This window comes from Atta colombica, unplaced genomic scaffold, assembly GCF_001594045.1.
Source record: "Atta colombica isolate Treedump-2 unplaced genomic scaffold, Acol1.0 scaffold200, whole genome shotgun sequence".
Taxonomy (NCBI): domain Eukaryota; kingdom Metazoa; phylum Arthropoda; class Insecta; order Hymenoptera; family Formicidae; genus Atta; species Atta colombica.
This window is the reverse complement of record NW_017259295.1, coordinates 242,561-263,555: the sequence shown is the minus strand read 5'-3', so window position 1 is coordinate 263,555 and position 20,995 is coordinate 242,561. Positions and strand designations below refer to the sequence as shown.

Below are 20,995 nucleotides of genomic sequence, written 5' to 3'. Positions count from 1 at the left end.
TATATATATAATTATATTTATCATGTCTCTAAACTTACTTCTAAGTCAATATCTTCATCTGCGGTAGGTGCGGTTTGTTCAGAACGCGATGAGAGCTGTATAGATGCGCTCGAGTTAGTACCAGCTCCTCCACGATGTAAATGATGGCCGGATACCCAAGTTATTGATAACAGTCTGTCTTGAAATGTACGTCCTTTCACAAGGGCCACTTCAGCTTCCTTTCTCGATTTGAAATTAATCACAATCGAGGGCGTCGCATCATCAACTATTTGATTCACTATTTCACCAAATTGCTGAAGCACAAAAAAATTGGCAATATTAATTGCATATCATATGTTTATTAAAACATAATGAAAGAAATATGTAATGCCTTATACATAATTATAACAACATGATCAGTTATTAGAAAAGATTGATTTATGTTTTTAATAATGAAGAAGAAACTTGTGAAAAATAATTAAAACTATTTTAGGAATTGGAAATATAGCACAATACATATAACAACTTTTTATGTATCTTTCAGTTATTTTTGAGCGATAAAAAAAAACTGTGGATTCGTCTCGTTTCATGTGGACATGACATATCATTTTATTCTCATTCTTCATCGAATTAAATTAGGATATAATAAGAAAACAATACATTATCATAAAAGGAACACTTTATATAGAAATATTATAAATATCATAAATACATAAATCTTACTTGAAAATGCGCTAGGACTTCTGCCTTCTCTTCAGTTTCATAACCAGAGACTAGAAGACTCGTTGGCCGATGATCCACTGAGACATGAGCAAAACTTCCTCTGCCGCGACCCCTGAAGGATATCGTATGCGTACCGCGTGCTACTCGACTAACTTTTGCACCTCTACCCACGCCAGGATTCGTGTTCAAACCCAATGCAGCTGCTTGGGCTCGGAGTTCGTTCAATCTCTTCTGCAACTCACCAGCGTCTTGACCTTCTTGTTGTGCGGTCATTAAATCTAATTCGGCATCCAATATTTCCTTCTGCGCTTGCTCTCTAGACTTAACCTGCGACTTATTACCGCCAATCTGACCGTTTGCAGCCAAATCCTTGCGCAAATTGTCGACTGACTGTTGCATAGTCTTTATCGTTGGCATGATCGATTCCTTTTGCTCCGGATTCTTTTCGGCCTTGTCAATCAAGGCACGCAATTCAATCAGATGCTTATCGAGTAACTCTTGTTTCCTTTTGCGCAGATCAGCAGTCAGCTTTATTGCCTCCTTACGTTTCTCCTCCTGCTTCTTCTTTAGTGTTTCCTTCGCCGCTAATATTTCTTGTGTTTTCTTTATCGCAAGAACTTTGTCTTCTCGAGTAGGAATAACAGCAGCTTTAGGTGAAGTTGGAACTAAGGCTTGCGTGACTTGTTCCTCAGTCGAACGACGCGTGGGAACATACTCATTATCTTCAGTTTTTGTCGATAACGTTACCGCAGCGCCTAGCCTTTCTTTAACAGAGGGACGGCATCCTGAATACAATAAAATTTCTCATTATTAAGTCGCTTAATAATTTAATGTATATCTATATTTATTGTGAATAATAAAAGATGTGTTATTTTACCTGGTGGCACATTTTCGATAGCTCCACCAGCCGCATTATTATTGACATTATTATGCCAAAATACTTTAATAAATCTATTATTTAACACAGCCTCTGCGCTTCTGTAAGCAGACTTTGCTTCGGCTGGTAACTGGAAAGTAACCAAGGCTGCCTCAGGATCGCCACCAAAATTAACTTGGATATTTACAATTTTACCAAATTTGGAAAAATGATTATTCAATTGAGTTATATTGTTTAAGCTTCGTGGAACCTTTTTCAGTTCGAGAGAGCAATTGGCTGGGTTATGCACCACTCTCTGTTTCGGTCCTAAACGATTAAAGTCGAATGTTTGTTTGCGTTTTAATGGATTGCTTTGGGTATGGGTTATTTCTGATGAGTTTGTATGGGGAATAACTGGCACACTAATCAGTTCTCTTTGTCCTCTGCCATAAATCCCAGGCGCAGATTGCGGATGTCTACCCCATGGCATTCGTGGCTCCATGCTAGGTGCGTCCGGATTGTATTCTGCAAAAACATCTATCATATTTAATTCATTACATTTTGAAATATATGAAATACCGCGTTTAAACTGTATAATGATACAATATATAATAAGAAATAAATATAATAATTTCCGTTCCTCTGTGCAATGTTCAACTGGTCATAAGCTTATAATATATTCCATATCTTTTAACATTGTTTGATTATAGTAACATGCGTTTAGTATATATATGAAGAGGGCCTAATTGAAAGGCCAAAACATGTAATATCGTAATTTAATTATAATTGATTAGACTATAATGATTTTATTTTTTTAAATATAAAGTATTTGTACTTTAGACTCTTACATGTCCTATTATTGTACAATATTTATTTCTTATTAATATCAAGAGTCTTTTTTTATTATTATTAACAATATATAATTATAACACAACTTCATATAACATAGTCGACTCTTTTTTTATAATTTGTCAATTTTAGTTTAAGCCGGAGTTACAATTTTATGTGTGTATTAACACTTCGCAGTTTGCATATTTATTACACTGTTGAAATGTTCGAATAAAACAAATTAAATATAATATGAATAGAGCTACATATTTTTTTAATAGTAAATATGTTCCGAATAGATCATGTTAAGATACATATTAGCAGTACTAAAAATTTTTAGCTTACGTTACATATATTATAAATTTTCAGTATTGGCAACGTATATATCTAAATGCGATTATAATACGATAGCACCTATTAAAATACTTCGTTTTATTTTTAGTTTTTATCTATAACAATTGCATGTAATAATAGTTGTATGTATTTGTCGATTAGACTTATGTTTTTAAGTGATGTCGCTATGCCGTCGGCGAATCACAAAGAGTTAATAATTTACATATAAATAAAAGACATGTGAGCTTTCGCAGAGACATGTTTTACTTGTATTAGAATTATTTTTGCCATTAATATTACTATATTTTATTTTATTTAAATTATAAATTTAACAGTTTATAATTTGACTAATATTTTAAATTGTTTAAAAATGGTTAATTTTATAATTTTCACTAATGCTTCTTTTAATATATATACAGTTAAAAATATAGTTTCCTTCTAAAAAAAATTGCTTTATTACGGCATTATATTAAATCACATAAGATGATTATAAGCTTTACAATATGTACAAATACATACCCATATTAGAATGATGGTTTCTTAAGTGAGATGGTGGTAAACTGGCAAGAGGAAGATGTGGCGGTGGTGGATTACCATTAGGACCTTGCGGTGGTTCTGGTACCGTAGGTACTGGAACTGTTCCTGGAGCTTGAGCACTATGAGGCCCGAAACTCAAAACACGACTAAGCGCCACATCTTCTAATACAACTGGGTCTGTTCCGTGATCATAAGGGCAAAGATCTCCTCTCATACAATATCCCTTTTCTAAAATAAAGATAAACAAATAACAAATAATATTTAAATGTTATTTAACAAAAATATTCCTTATAATTTTAAGAATCATTCTATTTTTATGATTAGCCTAAACCTTTAAAGAAATGGCAATTTTTTTCACAATAGCTGTCTCCTAAATTATTAAGAGATACATACCGTCAAAATCTCTGCAACGTCTCTTTGCTTGTTGTTGAAAAGAACTTGTCTGATTATTTGGAATACTACCCGCAACAGCCACAACACTTTGTATCGATTGACTAGTCGTAGACAGCCTCATGTCCACATCTCCGTGATTACTATCTTGAGTTGGTGTACCACCACCAGGACTTCCCTCTATTCGTTCCGTTCTATCTACCTCTATCCTTTCAAAGCGATCGATCTTCTTTCGCTCAATTGATCTTGAACGCGATCGGGATCGAAGCGGCGTCGGAGATCTATTCCTGAATCTTGCTCGATGATCGCGACTATCTGGACCGTCGCGTATTCTAGGTCGTATCGGAGATGTACTGCGACTCCTAGTACGTCTAAAAGATAAAACTATATAATAAAATATTCAAGGATTGTTTAAAAATTCTAGAAAAGAGACTCAAAATATTAAAAAAAAAAGCCTCTTGTGATAAAGTTTCAACAAAAAAAAAAATTTTATTAAATTCTGTTGTTTATTTCAAAATACAAATACGTGATCGTACCGGCGATCATGTCGTCTGGTACTGATCGGTGGAGATTCGTTTCGCCAAGGGCGACTTCTATCTCTTTCTCTATCACGCCGAATGTGTTCTCTACTTCTAGATCTACGTCTGTCTCTTTCCCATGATCGTGATCGTGATCGTGTTCTCGATCTCATTCTCCCACTCCTATATTTTACATAGTATAATAATATAATTGAAATTCCAATATTATTAAGTACTAAATATATTAGTAAATGTATTTAATAATTAATGTACTGAAATTCTTGTATTCTTATATTTTTGAGCTCTCCTGTTTCATATAAACTATAAGCATGATGAGCATTGATTTTATAAATATTATAAATCATCACAGATAATTCTTTATCTTCAAAGAAAGAAAGGAAAGATTACCTGCTTCGAGATCGTTTTTCCTTTTCTTTATCCTTATCTGAATCAGATTTTCTAGTCTCGCGTTTACTAATTACTGCAGGAGCCGATCCATTAATTTGAAGTGGAGCAGGGGGATTTGTAATAATAGGTACTAGTGGAATTGTTGCATCTATTATTTTCTCCGTTGACGATGATACAACTGGAGCTGATGGATTTACGCCAGGTGGTGTCCCACCACCATCTGGATCGCTCTTAGGCGGTGGAAACACATAATCCTGAGTCTCCAACGTCTTGAAAAGCAACTCCACAAAGTTTTTGGTTTCTAAAAACAACAATTGCAGTATGTTTTTCACATCAGGAAGGCGATAGATAATCAAATTTTCAATTTCTTTAGAATATTTTGTATAAACGCACCTTTTTGCAGAAATACATCCAATTGTTCAACCATGTCACCGCGGAGTTCCTCCAAAGTTTTGTCTTTCTTGACCAATGCATAAACATATTTGGCCAAAGCAGCAGGATCTGCATCGCATCTAGCAAAAGAAAATCAATTATTTAATCATAGACATTCACTCAACAGACACAATGTAAAAAGATACATAAATAAAACAAAAAAATATAAATGTTTCAGTTTAAGTAAAAAAAATTATCATGTATTATTTTATATATCTTATATGAAACAAGCTAAGAGAAAACGTATATTAAATGTAATTCATATCTATTTTAATTTAAAAATTTTATATATTCTAAATAAGATTTTACTGTATAATAAATTATTTTAAATTAATAGCAACTAAATTACCTGCTATCTTTTTGAATAACTTTACATCTTATTTTTTCTTTACTTTTTCAATTCTATAAATCATAATCCTATAATTCACAATTAGTAACAAAAATTATAAATGACATAAAGCTTTTTTTTCAGCTTAAAATTTTTTTCAAATGAAATGTTAGAAATCTCTAAATTACAAGATGAATAAGAAACATTTTGTATGTCGTATATCATTGTAGTATTTCAACACAAATAGATCGTTCAACATGTACTTTGTAAGACTTAATGAAAGCAAAGCTTACATTTAATTAGTTTTCTCCTTTTATAGAGATAAAAATAAACTTCTTTAAATAGTTATGTAATAAAAAGTTATATAAATAAAATAAATCAATATAATCAAGTGGAAAATTATGACATAATGTTTATTCATAAAGTCTGCTTACTGAGAACAAAAACTAAACTATATACTAAAATATACAAAGCATGTAGTATCTACTGCTCAATAAAATAATTTCCTAATCACCCTAATAATTGCGGAATATGACAAAGATAATCCTCATAAGCAAAAATACCAAAATTTTTATCTACTTAATCCAAATGCATAATGTTGCTGTGCACAATTTGCAACATATTAAATAAGGGACCAACAAATAATAGTGCAATACGATCCCAGAATTTAATATTCGCATTCAATTGATAAATCGGTTAAGAAGAGAGATGGTTAAATATTGACTATATTTGATAGAACAAAGCCGAGTAATGTTGGTGCAGACGAAGACAGGTGCAAGGGTATTCGGGGGATGGAGAGAAAGAAACACAGAAGTGGCGATTGTCAATGCATTTCTCCCGTGTAAATATATATCATGCCACACGGAGTGTGCAGCACAGCACAGCATTAACCACATGTACGGCCATTTACGAACACCGAGCGCGTACACACACGCACGGAGTGGTGCACTCTCTTCAGGGGGGTACAAGACTGGCCTACTTACAACGGTTCCAGCACGGCAGTAAGCCAAGCCTTGAACACGTCCGGATTGTCGATTATCATTCTCGGTGAGTTCCGTGTCACGGTTTGGCATAGAAGGCCTCACGGACACACGTCAATCACACGGAGTACCACAAGAGAGCGTGAAACCAGTACCCTCCTAAATGAAGACAGTCGCCATTCTGAAATCGGTCGCTATTGCATTGGCAAAGAGCAATTGCGCGTATCTAGATGGCGCGCCAGTCTGAGAAAATGCCACGGGAACTCGGGAACAGCTGCTGCCGCCGCCGCGTTTAAAGCCTTACATCCAAGGTGCGGAAGTCGAGGACTTGTTTCGAATTACGGTTTCTTATTGGTTGAAATCTGTTATTCCTATTACCAGGGGATTGATTCTTGCACGTATTCCATAGTCAGACCTTGTACTTAAGGCTTCCTTAAATTTATCTTTAGATACTTTACGAATTATTTCATTGGCTGCTGAGTATCTAAAGATAAGTTTAAGGAAACCTTAAATATAAGGCCTGAATACGAGTATCTGAATCTTGAAACGAAGTGAAAATTATAAAAATAAACGAATTTACTGATAATTTTATTGGTCAATACTTAGTAAATTTGCTCACTTTTGTAATTTTCACCTCGTTTCAAAACAAGGGATCGATTCTGTATCTTCAAACAAGTTAAAATTACAAAAACAAGCAAATTTACTAAGTATTGATCAATGAATTATCAGTATTCTAGTAAGTTCGCTCAATTTTGTAATTTTCACCTCGTTTCAAGATGCAGAATCGATCTCTAGAATTGATACCCTGTGCTTTTAATTATAAACCCCTGCACGCAATGAAGGAATAGGAATATTAGGAATAGGAATAAATATTAAGATTTCACTCTATAAGAAATCGTGTATTCCGATGTATCCAATTTTTCATAGGTTAAAATCGTTTATCCTTTATTTCTAATTCCTTATTCCTACTATTGTGCGCAAGGCGCTCAGTCTGATTTTTATTGCTGCACTCTTTAAATTGATGCACACAGTGCGGTTGAAGTGAAAAAATATATGTTTCACTTGAACTTATTGCAGTTCAGAAAGTGCAGCAACAAAAAATAGACCTTGTATCAGGCTTAAGGGTATATTCACACATGTTTAAGCTACATAAATGTATGCATGAAGAGAATTATCCAATCATATTTTATGTACAACTTTATAAAAGAAATATGATTGGATAATTTTCTTTTGCATTTGTTTAGGCAGCTATGCAAGTTGTGTACATATTTAGTCTAAAAAAATCGGTTAAGAAATTATAAGAAGCTTCACATAATAAAAGAAACAGGAAACAGAGAATAAGAATTTTAATCTATCAGAAATCATGTATTGTGAAATACATAGTTTCTGATAGGTTGAAATTTTTATTCTCTGTTCTCTGTTTCCTGTTCCTTTTAATTTGGATCTGCAATAGATGATTCAAGTTTTTAAGTCATAAGAAATTGACCAATTATAATCGAATGCGAGAAGAATAATCAACTGTGATTCGTCCATTGCTTATGACTTAAGACTTAAAAATTTATTGTTGATCCGGACTTATTGTATATATACGGAACCCCTAAGGAGTATATCCACATAACTTGCATAGCCGCATAAACGTATGCATAAAGAAAATTATCCAATTACATTTCTCCTATAAAGAAGCACGTAAAATATAATTGGATAATTTTCTTTACGTTTATGCAACTGTGCAAGTTGTGTGGATATACTCTACAGCTAAATCCCTGGCCGCTCCACCGATAAGATACTATTAAAGATCAACATCCTTACAGGAGTTCGCGTCCTTGAGAATATTGAAGTGATTAAAAGTTAACTGATAATATTGTATTAATTTTATGATTTATTAGTTTAGTAGACGTATTTATGCATTTACAACTTAATAATACTCGAACTTTTCTTTAAAATTGTGATTTCAATATTATCGTCAAAGTTGATTATCACAGAGATAAAATTGTATAACAGAGAAAAAATTGTAATTTTTCTACAGTATATAGAATATTATATAGAATATTATAGCTTTACAAGTATGCACAGTTTATACAATATTTATAAAAACAATATTTATAAAATTTATATTTATAAAAAATAAAAAACATTTATATAATAAAAAATGAATTTAATAATGCATAAGCCAAATATTTATATTAATAATAGCAACTTTAAATTAATTGTCGATAATGTCAGCGTTCTTCAATTACTTCCGGGCCCTTTTTATACTGCCGAAAATTTGCCCAGGGTTGACGGTCTTTAATAGTATCTCGGTATCACTCTCAGATTTCTCTTTGTCTTTATTCACAATTGTGGATGCAGTACAGACTCGCGTCACATTGTTTTTTGATACTGCGATTTTATCAGCAGTGTAATACGTAGTTTACATCCATGTTATAAAAAGATGTTGGTGCCGCTAGTGTACGAGAGTTTCGAACTGTTTCGGGAGTTTCATGAAAAAGACCGAGGAATGGGATGATTGCTGTTTCTACTATCATAGGATTCGAGAAGATCGAGGAATTTGAAGGTTGTTGATTTGATATTTATATTTACGCTCAACTGCTTTGATGTGATCGAGCAATAAGCTACAATGGATGAAAACGAGACTATTATCGAATTGAAGAACAATGAAGTGAATGTAAGCAATATGAATAATTTAATAAAAATATGTAACCATATATGAAGAATACATTGTGTACTTAGATTGACATTCATAACTTTTATAGATGCCCGTGCCGAAAATAAAACACGATTGGTATCAAACGGAGACCCATGTAATTGTGACAATACTCGCTAAGAATGTAGAAGATATGAAAGTCGTATATGGAGAAAATACAGTACGTATCTTCACTGGCTTACCTGTTATCAGATTTTATCAGACTATAAAGGAGCCTTGAATGACAGCATATCTCACAGTTATTTTATACATATATCTTTGTTTTTTTTTTTTTTTAAGAAAGTTCTGAACTGACAATAGCTATGTTTACCTTGCTTAATCCTGATCTATCCTGATTACATCAACATTACTTTGATCTTAAATGATGCTTAAAATTCTCTTTTTTGCTTTAAAATAAGACAGAGAATTTTAAGTTTGGTTTGAAGTCAAAGTAACATTGGTGCAACCAAGCCTTAGAGGATAAAGGACACTTACTGTATAGATCTAAATACATGATGTAAACATAGCCATTGTCTAGGAAATTGGAATAAAACAAAGAATGGTTTTCAGCAGACAACACAATGTAATATGTAGTGAATTACTCTATCCTTATTGTTTGTCAATGTTAAACATTTAACATTTTGTATAAAAATAAAATAACCACTGTGTTGTATTCCTGGCTGACAAGCATCAAAACTGCTTGTTTTAAATTATTACGTACTCGTTTAACTTTTTTTTTTTTAAAAAAGAACAGATCTAAGTGAACAGATGTATTATTCCTTTTTAGATTATTTAAATTGTAGACTTAATATCCAGATATCTGAATAATATTTGAGATGAGGATAATCAATTATTTTGATAGTAATAATAGGAGGTAGAACTAGTTGGAAGTATCTCATGATCTTTCTATCTTCTATCTTTAATAATATTAAAAGATTAAGACAATTGTTAATGAAAAGAAAGGTGAAATTGGAAGAAATCTGAAAATACAACTTTACTATATTATAAATTATTTTTCAGCTAAGTGTGTCTGCACAGTTACCATCTGGCAATGAATATAGTTTAGAGTTAGATTTAGCCAACTTTATAGTGGAGGATCAATGTACATACAAAGTGATGCCATCCAAGATAGAAATCAAGCTGAAAAAACGAGATGATATTAGATGGACAACACTGGAAGGAAATCCAGTTTTAAGTAAAGTAAAACCTATACCAACTGGTAAGTTGTAAATTTATTATTTTATCGAAAAATCTTTAAGACAAACATAAATGTCAAATGATAAGATGTAAGACAAAGATAATGTGTAAGAAAAAGTAATGTTTGCTAATAAGTAAAATATTGGTAAATGGTTATCCAAAATAATTTATTAACTTAGTAATTTATGTATTTTATTATTAAAAATGTATAACATTTCCTTTCATTATTATAATCACTTCGCGCTCACAGTTTTAAATAATACAGATACAATATATATTTTGCCAAGCATTGAAATATTTGGAAAGACTTGTTTACTTCAGATTTGAAGCATTTTTCTTATCATAAACAATTATTAGATTCACATATGATTTAAACGTAATCACTTTGAAATAGGCATGCAACTTGTACAATCGTATAATGTATTTCATGACAAAGATAACCATAACGAGAAGATTAAACTTATATTTTATATTATTTAAGCTGCTTTTTTTTAGGAGGATAATTGACATAAATATCGTTTTATCTTTGTTATTTATTGAAAATGTTATTTATTCAAAAAGGCTAAAATGATGTTTATATTGTCTGTACTTCTTCTTAAAAGAAGAAAACAGTCTTAATTATTTGTATATTTTTTCTGCAATATCGAAGAATTACGATTTATAAAATATTATATATGCAGATTATATTTTTCTAAAATCATGCATACTATTCAAGAAATACTTCAAGCTGGCAAAGAAGCATCCAAATATCCAAGCTCCTGTAAAAAATCTAAAGATTGGAATAAAGTTGAAAAGGAAATAGAGAGACAAGAGGCAGCAGAAGAAACTGAGGGTGAGGCTGCAGTGAATGCTCTCTTCCAAAAGATATATGGCAATGGATCTGATGAAGTGAGACGTGCGATGAACAAATCCTTTGTAAGTGAAATGTTCATTGTTAATAAATTAAGTAACAAAAAACTAATTAATTTATGAAGTAGTTTGTTTTTTTTACAAAAAATGTAAACTCTAATATAAAACAAGAATTTTTTCAAGATATCTGTATATTTATAAATAAAAAATGTTTCTTAAAGATAAACAAAAACAACCAATTAGAAATTAATTTGTACAGATATATACATATAAAATTATTGAATATAAGTCAATTCATTGAATAAGAGTCAATATATTTGTAAAAATTATTTCATTTTTTTAACATATAGATAGAATCTGGCGGTACCGTTTTAAGCACTAATTGGGAAGAAGTAGGAAATAAAACAGTCGAGAGAAAACCACCAGATGGAATGGAATGGAAAACTTGGGACTCATAATTATGATTTTTTGCTAATTACATTTTCATCATTTCTTACATATTATATAATATATATAATATATATCTGCACATTTAATCCTCAATTAGATCATATTACTAGGGATGCATCCGATATTTGGTTGAAATTTTATATCATTAAATTAATTTTTTATTATACAAATGTTCTAAAAATAAGTATGCATATTCATAATGCTATAATTATACAGTGTTGCAAAATTACAATTTTTCCCTATAGGTTTTTTTTTTAGAAAATTTCCGGAATCCGGTCGGGTATCCGGAAAATGGTGGATATCTGATTCGAATTGCCTTCTCGGATATCCGACCGGATATCGAATATCTGATGTTACATCTGATGTTCTCCGTCCGAATATTAGGTATTCGATAATTTTATGATTCGATGTATCCCTAACATACTTTAAAATAATAAGATATACATATATTGACATTTATTTGAGAGTGATATCTCATCTTTTCATAAACAATAACTTAATAATTTGCACATATTTAAAAATATGTTTTGTTATTTGAGAGTGATATCTCATCTTTTCATAAACAATAACTTAATAATTTGCACATATTTAAAAATATGTTTTGTATTATAATGACGTATAAAATTATTAACACTTGTTTATATTACAATCTTCATGTAACATTTCAATTCAAGATTTATAATTTCTACAGTTATATAATTGTATAATGTTATAATACGTACGGTATTCCAGTGAAAATAAATGCTCACAATACGTTTATGTACATAAGTTATAAAAAAAAAAATAGGAAGCATTTTATCTGGCAAGTGTACAGCAAACATAATTTTTACTATCCTCCTGTTTCCCCTCTTATGAAAAAAAAGCTGAATTCTTCATATTTTTACAAATAGCTTTTTTATAATATTCTTGAGTTAAATATATGTGTACTGATTATAAAAAATTTAATAAGTATTTTATTGAACTGTAGATAAAAAAAATGTAAAACTTGCATAAATTTGGTTTGTGTATTCAAACAATTGTAATTTTTTTAAATGTATATACTGTGTTATTTATAAAAAATATATGATCCACATACATAAATACCTTTCTTAACATAACTTAGCCCTGAAATCAACAAATTTGCTGAATACTTGGCAGAAGATACAAGAATATTAGACGTATTAGATTTATTAATTTCTTTAGTTAAATCTATCGCGCTTTGTTGTTTGTTCAATGTTACCAACTTTGTATCAAAGGATTGTAATATTTTCTTAAAATCAGATAGTTCGTGCATATTCTTTTGAAATAATGATTCATTCTTGTCTTGTGCTGTCTTTATCGTGTTCCGTACATCTAATATCCTTTTGTTATTAAGTATCATTGAACCGATTAATGATACAATTGCAAATATGGCAGACGCGATAATAGATAAATACTTATATTTCTGTGCATTTAAGTTTTGGCTAATATGATAATCTTTTATTGCAGTTGCCAACTGCATGAAATTATCTCTCTCTTCTTTCTCAGATAATGTCAGCTGATTAATGAGTTTTTTTTGTTCCTGTAAAGATTTGTGTTCTACTATTGTCAATTGCACATATTTGGGATCCTCTCGTTTCGTTTGAATTAATTCCGCATAGATCTCTTGCAGTTTATAAGTGAGATCTGTTAATTCTTTATTTAAAATTCTCCTGTTATCATGACATTGGAATAGTTTATCTTGAAGGGTAACCACTTGCTTTCTGGCTGTTTCAACTGTATCCATTCCTACTAATTGGTTGTACCATTGCCACACTTTAACGATTTTTCCTGGCAATGGTACGTTTGTTTCTAATGCCTTTGCATTTAAATCTTGTATTATGATAGACTGGTCGTTAAGTTTCTACAACATAAAAATTAATTTTACATGTAATTGTTTTCTTGCTATTATATTTTTCCAACTATAAAACATTCTTTTTCTAGCAAAGAACCTTCAGACTGTTGGATTTAAAATTGATTCTTTAAAATCAAAATATAATCTCGATTTCAAGCAATTAATAGCTGAAAGTAAATCTCAGATAAAGTTTTAAATTGAAATTAAAATATAATTTTGTTTATGATATTGTTTATGATATTTCCGGAACAAGAACAGTAAAGAAATTATGAAATAAAAATTGCTTTATAAAATTTGGAATATTGAATAATATTATGTTCAGTCTAAAATTCTGAATTATTTTAAATAACTTGTTGGTAAATATCAAGAAATAATTTTATATAAATACATAAGGTATATTGTGTAACATTTAAAATATTTTAAATACACTTGTGTGTCTAAACAAAAACAAAAGTCGATTTCAAGAAATTAATTAAAAATCAATGTTTTTGTTGATAGTTGCAATAAAAATACTTTGATATATTTACATAATATTGCTTACTTTCGTAACGATGTTATATTTTTCAGTCGCAAAGTTCTGCGCAATGGCGAGTTTGATCTGCACTTTTTCAGCGGCATTTTCTACAACTCCCTTTGCGTTGTAAGACATACCATACCTCTTCATTTGTTCGCTTATTAGCTTCATCACCTGTCGGTAGCGCTCTATCATTATCTCAATTGGATGAAACAATGCAAAAGTGGGACTGAATTAATTGAATTATTAAACGCCGATAGATGAACAGAATTGAAATACAAAGACTAGCTTATTCCTAATTTCACTTGAACTGTTTCGATCTCACCATAACCTCCATGTTATCACGTTTTGACGTTTAAACATGGCAAGCTAATCCGACCTAACTTAACATAACACAACAAGAAATCGGACATAGGAATAATAATGAAAATCGCGAATTACTGCAATTTATTTCTACTTAAGTTTTAATCATTTTAAATATCTTTATTGTTTTAAATTCATTTCTACATGAAAGAATCGATATAATTGGTCCTTTACGCAACTCTAGTTTGAATCGCGATCGTTCTAATAATCGCGATACCGAGAGCGATTCGATATTGCGATTCTCGAAATGGAATTTGAATCGCGATCGACGGTAATCACGGAACGCATCACGTCGGAGTTTTGTATTCGAAACGCTCCACACTTCTTTTCCGATTATCATTATCAAAATTGAATTTCGTACGAAAAGCATTGTCGCGAGTGTCGCGTCGAAGTTTAGTGATAAATATCATACATAATATTTATTCATTTTACGTCAATATTTGGCGATCCGCCTCTATGTGACAGTCGGCATCTTTCCTGTGTTGTGAAAGCGACATTGATATATTATCGTTAAAGGTGCGTCAAAAGCGTTCAATTAACTAAGTTAATTAATGGCCGGTCTCACCAATTCCGATTAATTTAATCGATTGTTACATTGGAATTGACTATAATTGCATCTGTTCAGACATTTAATCGACCGATTAAGTTAATCAGAGTTGGTGAGGCCCTAATTGCTTTTTATAAAAGAAATTGTGCGCAAGTAATCGGGAGAGAGAGAGAGCGGGGGGGGGGGGGGGGGAGGAGAAGAGGGGAGAAATGACTGGAGGGAAAAAATGCTAACAATTTTATATTTAATCCAATTTTATAATATTATAATCATGACATAGCACAGAATTTGCAGCAATATCGTTACAATAACGCTGCAATGTTGCAGCATTGTTGTTGCAACTTTTGTATTGTAGAGGTTTTAATATTTTGTAATTTAATAGTTCTCTGTTTTAATTAATAAAACCACAGATTATTTTTGTGTAACTTAAACTATAGCGGAGAATAATTTATTATTCAAAATTGATTCCTTTTTTAATTTTTTTAGTAGGCATCAAAAAACTTTGAAATAAAAAAAAAGAAAATAGTAAGTGACTTAAGTGACAATTTTCCTTCTCGGAACATGTGTATAGATTCTGTGTATAGAAAACAAACATTACAAAATTATTAGAAAATTAGAAAGGATAGAGTGTTATTTATATTATTTTGTATATTTTTTTTATTGTATATTCTTTTTATTGCTTATAATTATATACTTTCTCATTTCTTGCTTACATTGCGTCGATGCGTCCGACAACGAGTACACTTAATGTCGTTAAGATGGCAGGAGCATCTTAGAAATAAAATTTTAAGGTTTGTTCACGTCGCGTGCGATGCAACAAACCTTTAATATCAGTGTTTATAATTTTCTCCACATTGAAATATAGGTTAGAATTGTGAATCATTCCCGCTCTGTTCTACTTGTTCATGGTTCACGTTGAAAATTGTTTACATCGAATTTTTAAAGTTAAAATTATTTAGGTAATAGTTACATTAAATAATACTTAATATTATCGAATTAATGTAATCTGGTTTTGTAACATGGAAGACATTCCTTCCTTTAAAACCAATTCTACTAGAGAACATTGTGCCAAGACATACCAGAATAAATACTTTACAGCTTGAACTTTACTCCTACTACTTTAGGAATAAAGTTTTAAAAATATCGTGGATGTATTCAAGTATTTATATATTTATATTGATTAGAAATCTTATCTTAATAGTATGATTGAAATACAGCCATATATTTATCACAAAGTATAGTGTTGTAATTATAAAAAGAGTAAACGAGATACTTGTACTCTGCCTTATTTGTATTGTGAGAAAACTATTTTATTAATTTAACAGATAAGAAAATGCCAAAAAAAATGAAAAGAAATTTACGAAATAATTATAATGAACCAATAATTGAACTGTCAGATTCCGATGATAATGATTATAAAACATTTAAAAATTCTGAAGATGAGGACTACATAATGGAACAAAATAAAAAGAAAAAGGAAATTATAGATAAGAGACAGCCAACTAAGAAAGGAGTGAAGAGAAATACACAGAGCAAAGATGTTAAATCTATTAAAAGAAAAAATCAAGAAGGAAACTTGGAGACTTCTAGCAACAAGAGATCAAAGCTAGAAGACTCATACATTGAGTCTACTGATGCAGGAGTGTCTCAAGAAATTCAGAAAAATTCAGCCAGAATTTATGTAAAGGATGATGTGAAACTCGATGAAAAATTCAACTTCAGCTTATCGCAATGCACGGAATGGACCGATATTGATTATATAAGCGAAGTCAACAATGTAACTAGATGTATTGTAGAGAATGTAGTAAAACTTTTCAAGGAAGACAATACTATACCTTTTATCGCAAGATATAGAAAGAATATGACTGGATCTATGGATGCGGATAAGTTAAGGGAACTTTTAGAAAGTTTCGAACAGGCGAAGATTATTAAACAACGTGCTGCAACCATTATTAAGAACATTGATAAATTGGGCAAATGGTCACCGGAGCTTCACTCTGTTATCACATCTACAAAGTCTCTTGCCGATCTCGAAGATATTTATTCTTTTTATAAACCTTCGACATCAAGACGACTTCTGGCAGATAAAGCGCGAGGATTGGGCCTAGGAAGTATCAGCGATGCAGTTTTACAGGGACTGGATATACCACCGTTGACATCTTTAATAGATGAACAAAAGGAAGGTTTGCGAAACGAACAAGAAGTCAGAAGCGGTATCGTGCATATAATAGCGGACGCCATCAGTAAAGATAAGAACATTTTCGACAAAGTCAACTCCCTGCGGAAAACCTCGGTTATAGACATACAAACAACGCAGTGTAAAACAGTAGAAGATTCGAAAAACGAGCAAAAGTATGAACAGTACTTCAATTTTAAGTCGAACGTGAATGCCATTAAGCCCCATCATATACTGGCTATTAATCGGGCTGAATCTCAAAAGATCATCAGTGTAAAGATTGTCGTCCCCGACGCTTTCGAGGATGCGTTCCGCAACTATTGCTTATGGCGATATACACAAGAGGGAAGAAATAGCGCGAAAATGTTTCATTTGACTTTACTCAATGATGGCATCGATTACGCTTATAAAAAATCAATCAAACCTCAGATTATACGTCGTGTAAGGAGCGAGTTGAAAGAAAATGCGGAAAAAGCGTCCATAGAAGTTTTCGCGACTAATGTTAAGCAACTACTTCTCACTCCTCCAGTGCGAGGTAAAATTGTTCTCGGTATAGATCCGGGTTATCGTCATGGATGTAAGCTTGCCGTTATATCGGAACAGGGCGACCTGCTCGACACCGCTGTAATATATCCTCACAACCATTTATCGGCATTTAAAGACGCGGCTAACACGTTGGCGAAATTAGTGAACAAGTACAGATGCACGATAATAGCTCTGGGAAACGCTACAGCGTGCAGAGAGACCGAGCTGTTTCTGACTAAAGCAATAGAGTCGAACGTGTTTGGCTCACTGAACGCGATGTACACCATCGTTGACGAATGCGGAGCCTCGATTTATAGTTGTAGCCCGCAGGCGAAATCCGAGTTTCCAGATTTGGATCCGAATCTAGTGTCGGCTATCTCGATAGCAAGACGCTTGCAGGATCCGTTGGCGGAATTAGTTAAGATAGAGCCGAAGCATTTAGGAGTTGGGATGTATCAACATGACCTACCTCAGATGAAATTGACGAAGTCGCTATCCGAAGTTAGTATGAATTCATTGTTTAATATTAACTGATAAAGAGAATATAGATAATTTGAGAACTTTCAATGAATCTTTCAATGAACTTTCAATGAATTATATAATGAATGTGAAATAGATGTGTAAAAAAAGTAATTACACAATTTTTTATTGCTAACTTTTTTTGACAAAGCTAATGTTTTTTTTTTTAAAATAAGACAATTGTATATTATCGAGGATAATTTTAGAAACCTAAATAGAACAGAATAAATAGAATAAATTAAACTCCATTTTATTTTTATCAAAAAAAAAAAAATTAAATTAAAAATTACACTTGAATAAAAACGCGTTTTTTTTTATGGGAGATTCGATTTTTGTATCAATTGTTTACAGGTTGTCACAGAGGTTGTTAGTTTTGTAGGAGTGGATATCAATACAGCTTCTCATTATCTTTTACAACAAGTAGCTGGCCTTACGGTTTCTAGATCTAAAAGCATCATAGAATGGCGATCAAAAAATGGACCGTTTAGAAATAGAGAGCAATTATTGAAAGTAAAAACTATTGGTAGTAAAACGTTCGAACAGTGCGCAGGGTTCATAAGAATTCTGCCTGAGACAGCAAAGATTAGCGAAACTTCATCGCAACGGAGCAAGAAATCGGAGAACGATTTTAATCCTTTAGATCAAACTTGGATCCATCCGGAATCGTACGCGATAGCGAATAAATTCGTAAAACACTGCCAATGCAAATTGGATGATATCGGTACTCCGGCATTTATTGAAAAAATAAATTTTCACGCGAGAACTGGATGTGGAAATCTAGCCGCGCAGTTCGGAACCGACGAAACTACAATGGAGACGATAGTTAAAGCTCTGGCCATGCAGAAAGACGAGGATATACGATCGAAATTGAATCAGCCGCTGTTTCGTAATAGCGTGCGATGTATTGAAGATTTGATCGTCGGAACCACATTAAGCGGCGTCGTGCGGAACGTCACGCATTTTGGAGCATTTGTAGATGTGGGCGTTGGTAAAGAGGGTCTTATACATGTCAGCCGTATGAAGAAGAATCTCCATATAGGCCAACGTGTGGAAGTGAAGGTAGTTAATATCGAACTGGCACGTCAAAGGATTGGTCTTGAACTAATGAATTAACGCTATATATACATAATCACGTTGATTTTTCTTTTTGGCGTTAAGTATTACAATTAAAAACACTAGCGTTGGTGTTTAGGGATATTTTTGAAATTATATTTATATTATGTTTATGTTTATAATACCATTTATGTTTATATTACAATTTAATTTGTATAACTTAATTTTGAAACTAAAACAGAAAAGTTGTCGACAGAAGTAAGTTGTGTAATAATATCATATTGTCGTTAATCTTAAGATATTTATATTATTTATTGGAAGTAAAGAAAAGAATATTGTTCTTCTGCTGATAAAGATATTTTTTATATAACATTCTGAGATTTAGCTTCCTTTTTTTTCTTTTTTTTTTCTTTTTTTTGCCAGTAAACATATAATGTACCACAGTAAGCAACAGTAATAAACATATATTTTATTTAAATAATATCCTAATTTTCTTGTATTTTAACGCATGATCAATGATTACTATCTAATACAATTTTTTTATTTGAATGATCGTAATTTATTGTATCTATTTGTTCTTCTTGTATCTCTCACAACATTTTTCGTAGTTTATCTCAGAGAAATGGATTCCACTTTATGTCGTGTAATGCGACCGTCTAAAACGGCAACTCTATATGCGTGCGGAGAGTTTTGTAAAACGAATTCCAGTCACGTGCTAACGTGTCTTTTCCTTTGCTAGCAAAAGTACAGTCGACTACAAGAGAGAGAGAGGGAGGGAAGAGTGTATTCCGCATTGAATGCTGCAGGAAGAAGGTCGCAATTCCGGCAGACGGACCATCGCGATTTGATCTCTTACTTCTGAAACTGGATTTTTTTTTTTTTTTATTGACACCATAAAAATTTATCACTTCTAATCAATTCTCATTTATTGACTACATATAAATTTCGTCGTGTTGATTAAATTTTAATTATATTGCTATTATCGAAATATGAACAAAAAAAATGATAAATATCACATTTTTTTAGACGTATGATCCAGGATCTTTTTTCTAGGAGGATTTATAAATTTTATCATCATATGAATCGCTTATTTTGGATATTTTAGATCTTAGATGTTTCTTTCTTATTCCTGATTTTAAATGGGAAAAATAAGGTTCTATCAATCATAATTTTTAATCATAAAAGTGATTAACTTCCAACCCTTTCCCTCCTTTCTTCCTGAATGTGTCTACGATAAGTACAATTGTAAAGATTCTTAAGTAATTAAAAATTATTTAAGCTTTCTAAGCATATTAATTTTCCAACTTCGAAAACGAAGCTTTGTGAGAGATTTTCTTTTATATTCTATGTTTTTTTTTCATCTAGGGCTTTTTCTCTCCGTTTGTACCGATAAAAGAATATCGTTCTATATACAGTAGACGCAATCGGCAGGAATACGATTTTATTATTGTATCCTCATGATTATTTTTTTCTTTCCCCAAAACACGCTTCTCGTTTCGTCTCGCTTGAAAGTTTTAGCATGCAATCTGCGAATTCTATCCCACTATCGGGAAAGTTCGGGCGCGTACCATTCCGTTCTGTCCGCTGTTGTCTCGAACCTCGGCTACATTTTGCATGAGGAGTACACTATATACGCCGAATAGCTCGTTTTAGGCAGGATTTAGATTAAGAACGTGCTCATGCTTCCGGCGGAAAATTTGTATTTGATCGTTACTTTCAGAATCGAAAAACAACGATCTTTCGTGTTTCCTATTCACAATCGTGAACCTGCAACGTGTATAATCAATCTTTTTAAAAGATATATTATTTGATAAAAAAAAATAAGCAATTAATTCTTTGCAATGATATTTTTATTTTCTTTATCTACAATCTGTTTTTTATATCATTCCAGGCTTTCAAAAAATATGAAAAAATTCAGGATTACTTTTTAACATTTCTAAAAAATAATATTTTTT

The 20,995-nt window shown here is 31.7% G+C and overlaps 4 protein-coding genes across 5 annotated transcripts in view; 2 read left to right on the top strand and 2 right to left on the bottom strand.

The window, feature by feature from the left end:
* The window catches only part of LOC108687118 (RNA-binding protein 26), a 7,756-nt gene extending 1,274 nt beyond the window's left edge, over window positions 1–6,482 (bottom strand). Inside the window, exons 1-9 of one of the 2 annotated variants that reach the window (XM_018192725.1) lie at window positions 6,316–6,482; window positions 4,966–5,084; window positions 4,573–4,873; window positions 4,183–4,347; window positions 3,650–4,017; window positions 3,239–3,484; window positions 1,580–2,095; window positions 703–1,487; window positions 39–293 (exon numbers count right to left, since the gene is read on the bottom strand). In XM_018192725.1, the coding sequence (XP_018048214.1) occupies window positions 39–293; window positions 703–1,487; window positions 1,580–2,095; window positions 3,239–3,484; window positions 3,650–4,017; window positions 4,183–4,347; window positions 4,573–4,873; window positions 4,966–5,084; window positions 6,316–6,374 (2,814 nt within the window). In that variant the 5' untranslated portion in view covers window positions 6,375–6,482. The remainder of the gene's footprint in view (window positions 1–38; window positions 294–702; window positions 1,488–1,579; window positions 2,096–3,238; window positions 3,485–3,649; window positions 4,018–4,182; window positions 4,348–4,572; window positions 4,874–4,965; window positions 5,085–6,315) is intronic. The other variant, XM_018192726.1, reaches the window with a different exon arrangement.
* A 2,301-nt stretch (window positions 6,483–8,783) lies between these two features.
* On the top strand, window positions 8,784–11,567 carry LOC108687160 (protein SGT1 homolog). Its single transcript, XM_018192783.1, has 5 exons — window positions 8,784–8,977; window positions 9,066–9,176; window positions 10,016–10,214; window positions 10,908–11,107; window positions 11,392–11,567. Exons 1-5 carry the CDS (start codon window positions 8,930–8,932, stop codon window positions 11,497–11,499), a joined length of 666 nt encoding a protein of 221 aa, XP_018048272.1. The 5' UTR covers window positions 8,784–8,929; the 3' UTR covers window positions 11,500–11,567.
* Window positions 11,568–12,116: 549 nt separating this feature from the next.
* LOC108687162 (coiled-coil domain-containing protein 51-like) lies at window positions 12,117–14,293 on the bottom strand. Its single transcript, XM_018192785.1, has 2 exons — window positions 13,885–14,293; window positions 12,117–13,352 (listed from the first exon to the last, which is right to left on the bottom strand). Exons 1-2 carry the CDS (start codon window positions 14,050–14,052, stop codon window positions 12,537–12,539), a joined length of 984 nt encoding a protein of 327 aa, XP_018048274.1. The 5' UTR covers window positions 14,053–14,293; the 3' UTR covers window positions 12,117–12,536.
* Window positions 14,294–16,105: 1,812 nt separating this feature from the next.
* The window catches only part of LOC108687149 (S1 RNA-binding domain-containing protein 1), an 11,750-nt gene continuing 6,860 nt past the window's right edge, over window positions 16,106–20,995 (top strand). The window contains exons 1-2 of the mRNA XM_018192771.1: window positions 16,106–17,969; window positions 18,339–19,046. Coding sequence (XP_018048260.1) covers window positions 16,113–17,969; window positions 18,339–19,046 — 2,565 coding nt within the window. The 5' untranslated portion in view covers window positions 16,106–16,112. The remainder of the gene's footprint in view (window positions 17,970–18,338; window positions 19,047–20,995) is intronic.

Excerpts from the sequence above, each read along its gene's own strand:
- LOC108687160 (XM_018192783.1), top strand. The coding sequence starts at position 8,930 with ATGGATGAAAACGAGACTATTATCGAATTGAAGAACAATGAAGTGAAT. Across the intron at positions 10,215-10,907 it reads AGTAAAACCTATACCAACTG|AAATACTTCAAGCTGGCAAA; the intron begins GTAAGTTGTAAA and ends ATACTATTCAAG. Across the intron at positions 11,108-11,391 it reads GTGCGATGAACAAATCCTTT|ATAGAATCTGGCGGTACCGT; the intron begins GTAAGTGAAATG and ends TTTAACATATAG.
- LOC108687162 (XM_018192785.1), bottom strand. The coding sequence starts at position 14,052 with ATGATAGAGCGCTACCGACAGGTGATGAAGCTAATAAGCGAACAAATG. Across the intron at positions 13,353-13,884 it reads AATATAACATCGTTACGAAA|AAACTTAACGACCAGTCTAT; the intron begins GTAAGCAATATT and ends TTTATGTTGTAG.